General features: G+C 39.6%; 1 protein-coding gene across 1 annotated transcript; it reads right to left on the reverse strand.

The window, feature by feature from the left end:
• Window positions 1-2,650: 2,650 nt before the first annotated feature.
• On the reverse strand, window positions 2,651-8,225 carry LOC121191277 (putative helicase mov-10-B.1). Its single transcript, XM_041052461.1, has 16 exons — window positions 8,110-8,225; window positions 7,173-7,338; window positions 6,913-7,067; window positions 6,353-6,520; window positions 6,008-6,114; window positions 5,713-5,912; window positions 5,437-5,540; window positions 4,864-4,961; window positions 4,678-4,776; window positions 4,349-4,454; window positions 4,091-4,208; window positions 3,787-3,978; window positions 3,356-3,424; window positions 3,137-3,262; window positions 2,853-2,941; window positions 2,651-2,759 (listed from the first exon to the last, which is right to left on the reverse strand). The coding sequence occupies exons 1-16, from the start codon at window positions 8,223-8,225 to the stop codon at window positions 2,651-2,653; spliced, it is 2,022 nt and encodes a 673-aa protein (XP_040908395.1).
• Window positions 8,226-10,785: the final 2,560 nt, after the last annotated feature.

Genomic DNA, 10,785 nt, shown 5'->3' on the forward strand with positions numbered 1-10,785 from the left:
GTTAAAGTAGGTTTAAAGTGGAAAAACTCTCTAATCAAAGACTCCTTGATAGTAAAACTTATTTACATGACTGTATTTGTGATTACGTAGACAGTTATTTGGTTATTAAGACAAATAAAAGTGGGCATATACTACAGCCCTGAATAATAAAAGAGGAAAATTTGTTAGACAAATATTTGTTAACTCAGTGTGCATAGTCATCTCATTGTTCCAGATGGTTCCAAATGTTGAACCACTGGACTGGACTGAAATATAGGCCACAGCCTGCTGCATTTCCAAACGGTTCCTACAGCACTTTTCCCCCTCTTATTTTCTTGCTCTACAACATTTCTTAGTAAACCATAAAGTGAGTCAATGTTTTCCTCACTTTGTCAGTTGTCAGCAGGTGTCAGGTGATTGGTAGCATGGATACACAGCACTTTTCTTTGGGAGAAAGAAGGACCTGATCAGACTGAATTGTCCTTTCGTTTTCACTTCACTGTTAATCTGAGATGTAGGCAGTGATTGAGAGATCTTGACGTAGGCTATGGGTGGACTGGCAAACGTTTTATACCTTAAATTAGACACTCTGTATTTTTGTGAAATTATCTCTGTAGTGAGGACACCCGTCCCCTCCTTTTTCTGAATTCCACTAGGAGATAAACGGTGGGTTTTTAATAAAACTTTCAGAGACTCTGTGGGCTTTCTATCTGCCCTTCTCACCTCGCATAATAAAAGTGTCAGAATTAACATTGGCCAGAAAAGGAACCATCCTTTTTCAACCCAGTGAGCCTAACGTTTTGATCAGATAATGAAATTAACGGCAGGATGGGAAATTTCTTTATCATTTCATTGTGAGTTCTAGGCAAGAAACAGACAATATAAGTGTCCATAGAACAGGGACAAGGACTGCGTTCAACAAACTGAAATACATTTGAAATGAAATAATCTGAATTAAACACATAATTGGCAATCTTTCTCTCCCTCTCTCTCTCCCTCTGAGATAAGGCGTTGTAATACTACTCTATTCATAAATTATAGCCGCATTTCTGAAGGACATCTACTGGTATATTCTCCTTGGTTTAGTACATATCTGAAATAACATAAAGCTGTCTAACTATGCCGTAATATTCCCCAGCTAAGGTTTTTTTTATTAGTCCTGACCCCACGTTTGTATGATATAAATTGGCCAAGTTATAAAATGTAAAATTTAATGCACGGTTTCCTGTGTGGCCACACTGCCACCCAGTGAGCATGGATACTTATGCCTCTGCAGTGCTTGTGTAATCTTCAGTGTATGTCTTTGCAATTATGGTAACTTGGAATGTATAGTGTTAGACTGTACTGTAGATCCAGATTCAAATATAGATTTATTCGCCATTTGCACAGAAACAGATACAGTGTTTGAGTTTTATAATAAAGAAATATTAAGATTATTGCCCAGAAATAATAAAAGATCAATCAATCAACAATCTGTCGTTCTCTGAACAGTGGCGGTTCTACATTGAATTACTCCCTGAGCGAGAGCCCCCCCCCTCCCCCCCCCCCCCCCCCCAGCCATATTTATATTATAACAATCTCCAACTCCAACATTGCCAAAACAATTTAGAAATTAAAGTTATCAGAAATTAAATAAATATACTCAATATACATAAAAGTGGCAAAAATATACACAATCACACATAACAACAGCAGAGAATAACAATAATACAAAATGAAAACATTATAATTTTATTATTTTAGAATAATAAAAAATAAAAGAATAATATACATATAAAATGTAGAATAAATACTCTGAATAGCACAAATCCTTCATCACACAAATGAAAACACACTAAAGGAAATCTAATTATAACACTACTGCACTAAGAGCAGCAAACAAAAACTAAAACTAAAACCTGACCTTTCTGACCTTCCTCGATGCAAAATCATCAATAATGTCATCATACGAAATCTGCTCCCCTACTGAGTGACTGATACTGATGACAGCAAGGCCAGTGAGCCGTGGTTGACTGCAGGTACTTGATCAACTCAAGCTATGAAAAGCCTCCTCTATAAAGTGGATCGTCCCCTGCCTTGTCCGTTCCATTAGGGAGAGACCCAGAGGTGAACTGTTCCCTGCGCCCCCCTCCCCTTTCCCCTCATCACACAGCTTCTGAGCACGGCACCTTCTCAGCAAGCAGGGGGCACCTGCAGCTGCAAGGGGCGGCTGCCCGGTTCGCCCGTGCCAAAAACCGCCACTGACTTTGAATTCCAGACCTTGTTTAACTATTGCCAAACTAAGAGACCAGTTCAATTTGTCATTCAAATATCGCCTTTATTCATCTGTTTGATTTTGACCTTTGGTCCTGACACTCACCATTATAATTCAGTTCTGCCTTGTGTCTATGTCCTGAGTGAAAAGACACTGAAATATTTGACACTTAGTTGTCAGCTTCTTATGCAGTTTTTTATTCTTACTATTTTTGATGTTAGATACTGGAGCTCAAGATCAGTGTGCTAGAGGTTCCTGCAACAGAGATCCAACGTTTGCTGAATCACTCTTCCCTGTGGGGTGTAGTACAAAGGTGCATAGAAGAGAAGGGAAGAGAACCCCTTAGTCTTCAAGGCAATTTACAGACAACAGAAAGACATGCAGTGCCAAGTATGCGAATATAAGTGAATGTGCTTATTACCGGACGGTCTGTGAGAGTTCAGTAGTCTGTCCATCGTCCTCTACCTCTGCATCAGAGACTGTAATGCCACGGTAGGCCCCTTCTTTGTAACAGTAATGGATAAACCTAAAAAGAGAGGTCAGCATATGAGGCATGTAAGGCTAAAATATCTATTTGTCCCACCCAGTCTTCTCCACTGAGGGCGTACTATAGTCTTACTTGTTCCAGACACGGTTGGTTATCAAGACTCTTGGGTCTCCCACCACAATCAGTAGTGCCTGGGCTCGGGTCATTGCCACATTGAACCTCTGAGAAGACAGTTTCAGTTAGTGTGTATGTATTAATGTCTACATTTGAACTGGTGTACTGGTGCTGCCATTTTTAATGCAAATGTTTGCAACAGTGTGCTCAAAATTCTAAAAGGAGCATCTGATTTATTGTGGCTATCTGCACAAACATTACACTTTGCTATTGAGTTACTGTGCTTGTCTAATGTTTATCACCTTCTCGTCAGTAACAAAGCCCAGAGTGAATCGTTGGTCGCACGCGGTCAGTGTGGGATTGCTGCGCACTGTAGACACCAGAATCACATTGAACTCTTTGCCCTGAAACTGCTCTACAGTACCAACCTATGAAAACAAAAATGCAAGATTTGTTATGTGCAGTTCCAAAACCTCTCTCGAACATGTTCCACAACAAACAGTCACTTTCTATCGCCACACCAGTATGTTTTCCAAGTTTTCCTTCCTGAGACCTTTGTCTGTCCGAAGGGCATTCTGGATCTTCTCCACCTGAGACACAGCACACAGAAACAGTGCAGTTAAAGTTGGTTGCCCAGCACACACGACTCCCATCTGTCCCAATTTACAGTGTGTGATTGATTTGTGAGTGATTTTATGCACATAAAAACAGCTTTTGTAGGCTATGGAAAAATCTTACAAAGAACAAAAAAGCAATCATTCCCTGCTATTTAAGGTGTCCTGTCACTGGTTTTATACATGTGTTCTTGCAATGGCCTTCTTTTGGGACACAGGGATAATTTATTTTGTTGAATGGCGCTCAGCCACTGGGAAGAAATGGCAGCAAAACTGACTTGCAGTAGAATATGCAGGTCTACTGATATATCAATGGATTACTGTAATAATATACTCACTTGTTTCCTGTATGGGGCAATGATGCCAATTTCTCCTGGTTCAATTTTGGTCACACCCTTTTTGTGAAGATGGTCAATGAGGGATTTTAAGTATTCCTTCAACACCTCCACCTCTGCTATGTTGTAAACAGAAGGACTGTTGGCATCACGCTCATTAATACCTGCCACTCCATGGAAGATCAAAGGGAAATCCTGAGACACAGAAAGAGAAATGAGCATAGGGATGGAGAGGGGTGGCCCTGCTTAGGCGTGCCTGCTTAGAGAGAGAAGGAGAGCTTGGCACATGTGTGTGTGTCTACATTACTTTCTTGGGCATTCGTTCCCATTTGCGGTATGGACTGCATTTTTCTTTATGAGCATATGGCTGAAGTTCTCCTTCATAAAAGAGCTCATTGGGAATTTTCAGAATTGCAGGATGGGACCTGAGAGAGAGCGAAGAGCAACAGAAGACCACTGAAAAAATGTGAGCCAGGAAGAGGTTTGGACAAAGAATGGGGAAGTGGAGACATCAAAGAACAGTAACATTGTAAGTAGATAAAGCGACAAATGTAAGTATCATTACCTGTAGTTCCTCAATAATTTGGTGACAAAGCGGTGGTTGAACCCGTGTATCTCATGTGACTTATACAGGTCGATGTCCCTCATCAGACGCTCCAACAAGGACACGCCTGCACATAGTACATGGCTTCAAACATCCTTTCATTCAAGCTATAACATAAGCTAGTAAAACATCTGATGTGTTACTGGCTCAACAACCAGTCAACTTTCACTATTATTTTCATATTTTTCATTAAAATACTCGATGTATTACTGAAACTAGAAACTTATTGTTTGGAAACTTTACACATCCAATGTTTTCCTGTATGTACACACTGTATGCATAGTGCTCACCCAAGCCATGTTTCACTGCCATTCTGGATGTGACGATGGGGCCTAACTGCTTAGGGTCTCCAGCCAGCACTACCTGACATATCTGTGGGTTCAGTAAACCTATGAAGCATCCACAGAAACATTAAGGGCACACCTTACACAGAATATCACATAATGTATGTTAAACAAGCTGAACTTGGTTGTCACCTGCTATAGGGATGATACACTCTGTTTCTGTAGCCTGGCCTGCCTCATCCACAAAGATGTAAGTGTAATGACCTGGAGGAATCTTTGCTGTCACAAGCCTGGAGAGAGACAGAGACACAGGAAATTTTAACATTCGGAAAAAGGAACTGCAGTCGTAGCAACAAGTGCTTTTTATCTTTATTGCATTGAAGACGAAGTTAATTTCCCACCAATGTGGCACATTTTGATATGAGAAAGACGTGGTATTACTATGACATGACATTTTTATTTGGGGGACAGCAAAGGTTAGTAAGTTCAAGTTGCAGTTTAATGCAGCTTGAACTTACTGCATTAAACCACGCTATTGTGCCAGCATGCACATTACTACAATAACTGCAACTGGCACACCTAAATGGAATTTATTAATTACATCTGTGGTTTTACTGCTGTGATGTCAAAATATGCTGTGAAAGATGCTTATTGGCTACCTAAAGAGCATTATACCAAAAGTAAAGACATGTTTTTTTTCTGAGGCTTAATTAGTATAAGGGAAATCCAAATAAAAATAGTATTTGATTGCATTGGTTACTGTACCTTCCAGCAGTCAGCAGGGTGGTGACCATGATCTTATACTTCATCAGCTCCTCTTTTGGTGGAATGAAAAGTGTGTTTGTGTCCTGGTTCAGGTTGCAGCAAAACTGTACAAGACAAAATAATACTGTGTATATGAATACAGATATATCTTTATAACCCTTGTTAGAAACTATGGCTTATGTGGTTTATTCCTCACAAGATATTAATGTTATATTTGTGCTAATTACTAGGTTTGTTTATTTTTGAGGAACTGAGTCAAAAAAAAAAAGCGCAGACCTTTATATTTTTGGGAATATTTTGCACAGGCCAGCTGAGGGCGTACAAGCGAAACAACTTGCTCTTGCCAATCTTTCCTTCCAGAATCTTCTTACAGAGGTGATCAGTTGCACTGTTGGAGGGAGCGCATGCCAGGATGGTGCATGAGGCCTGGGTTTTTACTATCTGCTTGATGGCTTCCACCAAGGTCACGGTTTTGCCTGACAAATACATGTAAAAATATATTATTCTAAATATAAATAATGTTTTGTGTGCAGCATCAAGGTGCATTCACAATCACATGCATGTGCAGTACCTGTGCCAGGTGGACCAAATACCAGGTAAGGGGCAGGTTTCGCAGTAGCAGCTACAATGTGTTGAATGGCCAGGCACTGCTCCGGGTTGCTCTGAAGCTCTAACAGCCTAATGACAGTGAGACATTGGTGCAAAGGAATAAAATCAGAGTCAGAGTCAGAGTCACAGTTAAGTGAGTCAGTGTGTACATGCTGGTGTGTTTACATGCACATGGAAATATGAATGCTAGGGACAGATGAGATAAAAGGCATGCAGACTCAGTAAGATGTATTTGTAAGATTTGAACTTGACAGTATTGCATGTTTTGAATGTTTTCCCTGGATTCTCGACTTTGAGGGACTCTGACCTGTGTAGATGTGAATGATGGGAAGAAAGTTGTCCAGTAGGGAACAGCACCTCCTGCAGTTTCTGCTTGCATGCCTGTGCTACTGCTCTGTGCTGCATATACAGGGGCATACGGTTGATAGTGAAGCTAACACCGACTCTCATGCCCTCCTTGAAATGACTCAGGAACCTGCATTCAAAGTCACATGTAATCATGTGTGGTGCTAAGCACTGAACAAGTTAACAAATGCATTTGGTGAGAACTGTGTAGAAAAAAAGAACTTAGAACAACAGTTAAACCAAGAACTCCTTTAGTGCTCTGTCTAGGCATTATTATAACAACAGGGTCAACAACCCAGAGAAAAGGTGTGAACTTATTTCAGTCAAGTGTTAAACTTGTAGGAAATTTGTTTCAACTAAGTTTAAGTATCCCTACTTCTTTTATGCTGGATTTCTTTCATGCTTTGTTTTCATCTTGCTGTATTTCACGGTTGAAAATTAAACTCTGTGATGAAAATATCTTTAACCAGTAAAGCACATGGAGGGCACTCAAACAATTTTCAAACAATTGTCTGTGCTTACGTTTCGCCAAATTTCAGATAGACCTGCTCTGCATTCAGATGACGGATCCATCCTGCGTAAAATGTATTGTTAGAAGCTGTTGACTGGTCTAAAGGAGTCACCATCACCTGGTTCCCAGACAGCCTCAATGGTGGTTTCTTAGCAACACCTGAAACCTGATGACACAAAATGTTGTAAATGTGTAACATTGTGGAGGTGGAAGCTGCAGCCAAAGCAATGATAGTTCTCAGTTTTGGGGTCTTATTGTGTGTGAGACGCACCACCCGCAGAATGAGAATGTCTGTGTTGTTTTTGTGTCTGAACATGGGCACATCATCCTGGTTGTATTTCTCTATCTCTGTCTTCAGCTGGAGCTCCTCCAGATGCAGCAGCAAGTGGAACCTCCTGGAGTAGAACTCCCAGTTCAGAGATCTCTTCAGCAGGCTCCTAAAGAGATACCAGTGGCATGAAAAAAATGGATCACTCTACAGTCACACCCGGTATGTTAAGTTATAACATCAGAGCACTGTTTTCTTATGCATTTTACTACATATCAGCCAAGACACCTTGACTTTATTTGGTGTAATCTTAACTGCTCTTTGCTCAGGGTGGAGTGATACTATTTCAGAGGTGAGTCATTATTAAATAACAGACTCATTTTCCTATTTTGGAAAGCATTATGTAATTATATTGCCATGACATTGGACTGGTTGTTAATGACACTTAATATGCAGCCACAATTCTGGCTCAACATTTGAACTGGTTTCCCTTAACAGACTTGAAAAGTTTGTAAATACATACATGTCAGATTCCCTGAGATGTCTTATATTGTAGGGTATTGCATATGCATTCCAAGCAACCCACGGATTACGCCTCATCAATATAACACTGGAGTGGAAAAACAAAGAAAAAAAGCACATCAGTAATAACATGGATGACTCATAATACTGGCAAATAAGTCATGTTGCAATCGCAGTATGTAAATTGGGATGAGTGACACAGTTGTCTATGTGAAGGGAGACTATAACTGAAATCAATATAACTGATAAACTGTCTTTCACATTGAGCCCTTCAGTTATTTGTGTAAATATTTATTTCTATCTAAAAAAAAATCCCAGAAGTTATGCAGATTGGATGATTTCATAAGCAATGAGGTAAAGCATAGTGAACACACTAACATAAATAACTTGAATATTACATGATATTGATGTGTTATACCCTTTGACAGGTGTCCACTTCGCAGTTGGGATGTCACACAATGAGTTTGTGGCTGTGGGGAGGAGCTCTTCACTGCGGGGAGGAGCTCTTCGATGTACAACTTCTAAGAGGCGCATGATCTCAAATTTATTTGAGGACTGCAGGCTTGTTTCAAACTTAAAGACCAGTAAATGCTCATAGAAGCCTGCATGATCAGAGTGGAAATGGACCTTGATCTTATATACCTCTCCTAGAAACAGCATGAGAGAAAACGAAAAACAAAGGTGAAGAAATTAGTTACATATGCAGTAATGTTAATTTGAGAAATGACTATAGCAGAAACAGTTGTTAAATTCCCTTTTTTGTATTTTTTTATTTTGATGTATTATTCACATCCTCAAAGCAAGGTAGACTATGCAGAGTCACTGCCTGTGCTGTTATGTTCTTTCTCCTTGTGAATCCACAGTTACGAATGGTGTGCATGATGTGGATCATTGCTGGAAATTGCTAATTTATCACTGGTATCACTATCAATTAAACACGGACGACTGTATAAACCCTTTTGTAGGTGCGACATATGAGTGTGTGTGTCTTCTTCATACCTGGTCCAAGGGTGTGTTGCTTGATAGTCCTGTTTGTTATAATGTTTCCATGACAGTCTCTGACAGTGAAAATGTTCTTTACAAGGTCAGAAGCCCAAAAACTTAAATAAACTGTACGGGCACCAGAGTTCTTCACAGTGAGTGGCACAACTTTCTGTTGGGCATGAAACATGTTAGATGCAAACTGTAAGTATTATTGATGAGAGCCATGGTCAAACACACACACACACACACACACACACACAAAAGCCCTCTTACTAATCACCATGACAAAAAGAGGCCATCCAAATTCTGCTTTGATGTCCGCTCTGAAAAAATAACCCTAAGCATAAAAGGTGTGGATATAGTAATGTGAATTCATATCAGAACACTAGGTCTGTATAGGACAGCAGGGATATGTGAGCTCATGCAGTTCAGTTCAGTAAGATTGTGTGTTTGTAATGGTGAGACTTAAATGATGCAACAAAAATTAAATTAAGATACACTATCGGCTTCTTCTTAGAGTTAATTTGTTTAAAATTATGTCATTATTAGTGTTATTAGATAATAATCTCAAAGTTTTCCGAGACTGGTCATAACAAAGCATGACTTAGTACTCCTGATAGTCTCACCTTGTTTCCATACACAGTGAGGCAGATCTTCTCGTCCTCTGACTCAGGGTTTGAGCTTACAGTGACATCATGTTGGCTGGAGGTTAGCCGAGCCCTGTGTTGTTGGACAACAAGTAACACTAAAAGCCTTGTTTTAAATAATAACAATGTGGGAATGAATGAATGAATGAATTTAGGCTGTACTGCCACTATCCCTCCAGCCTTGGTTGCTAAACAAAGATCAGCTAAAGAATACAGGCTGCTGAGGTGCAATGAGTGTAAACGTCAGCCAGCACCGAAGACAAGCAGATGCACAATGAAGGCCGAGAAAGCAATCATTCAGGGCAGCACCTGTCTTCACAGCAAGTAACCACATCAGGCAAATGTTGGTCAGCTGGTTAGGTTTGAGGCCTTTGCAGTACCGCTATGGTATCCATGTGTCAACATGCAGCTTGTCTAGATGTGTATGTCATATTTACTTAGCATTGCAGAACTAAAAATCATCTTATTTTTATTGTTGATATTTATTTTGATAATCAGCACAATCCCTAACTAGAGCTCAAACAGAACAGCTTAAGATGGAGCTATGAAAGGTTTAAAGATTTCACTTAAGCCATTCAGGTTCCAGCGCTGTGATGTTCTGCCTGTGACCACTTCATATTTACTTAATAAAAGATCATTTGTTCTGAACTATTTTTATTTACTTATACTTAACATAACTCAAAGATTGCTTTGGTGTCACAATAATCAGAAGTATTCTACCCTTGATTATCAGTAATTATACCTATAAATCTCTCTGAGCTTTAGAGATCTAATTACCTGTATTGCTGAAATAACTTTGCCACTTTCAGACGAGCTTGAATCTTTTGGGAGGCCTGATGAGCCATCTGTGCTTCCACATCTCTTGTATTCTGTGGCCAATACATGTAATCAGATGTTCCTGGCCCATTCTTTTGTACAGACTGTCCGGCAGGCAACATCTGTGATTTCTGTTGCCACTGCTGAAGTAAGCTCATTTTATCCTGATGGAACTGAAAGACAGAACCAGAATGGATCATAAACCCACTGCCTACAGTAGTCTGCTTGAATAGACAAGAAATTGAGTATCAAATAGTTACAGTGAAATCACAGAGTTATTGTTATAGCAAAATCAAAAAGTCCTGTGTGCTGGCATTAGCCTGTAATGAGTCATGAGAAGGTTCTGGCTTTATATAGATTTGTGTTTAATCTAATGTAAAACCTCCCATCAAAACACCTAGAGTTTCTAACCTAAAACACCACAAAAAATAAGGTTTGAGCTAACAGTAACTACTATTTTAAAAACAAAGGGTGGTCACACCAAATACTGATTTGATTTTGGGTGTTGGAATGAAGTTAACTGATAAATAAAAACTATTCATGGCGTTGTTTTGGAAGGCATCCACACTTTAAGTACCGCACATTTTTGCACAGTGCTGTAAATAAAGGTATAAAGTTAAACATAATACCTTGTAAAAATATTATTA

Source organism: Toxotes jaculatrix, chromosome 2 (genome assembly GCF_017976425.1).
Source record: "Toxotes jaculatrix isolate fToxJac2 chromosome 2, fToxJac2.pri, whole genome shotgun sequence".
NCBI classification, from domain to species: Eukaryota; Metazoa; Chordata; class Actinopteri; family Toxotidae; genus Toxotes; species Toxotes jaculatrix.

Coding starts and splice junctions, on each gene's coding strand:
- LOC121191277 (XM_041052461.1), bottom strand. CDS start 8,225: ATGCGCCTCTTAGAAGTTGTACATCGAAGAGCTCCTCCCCGCAGTGAA. Junction 7,068..7,172: donor ACATTCTCATTCTGCGGGTG/GTGCGTCTCACA, acceptor TTGTGTCATCAG/GTTTCAGGTGTTGCTAAGAA. Junction 4,209..4,348: donor AAATTATTGAGGAACTACAG/GTAATGATACTT, acceptor GCTCTCTCTCAG/GTCCCATCCTGCAATTCTGA.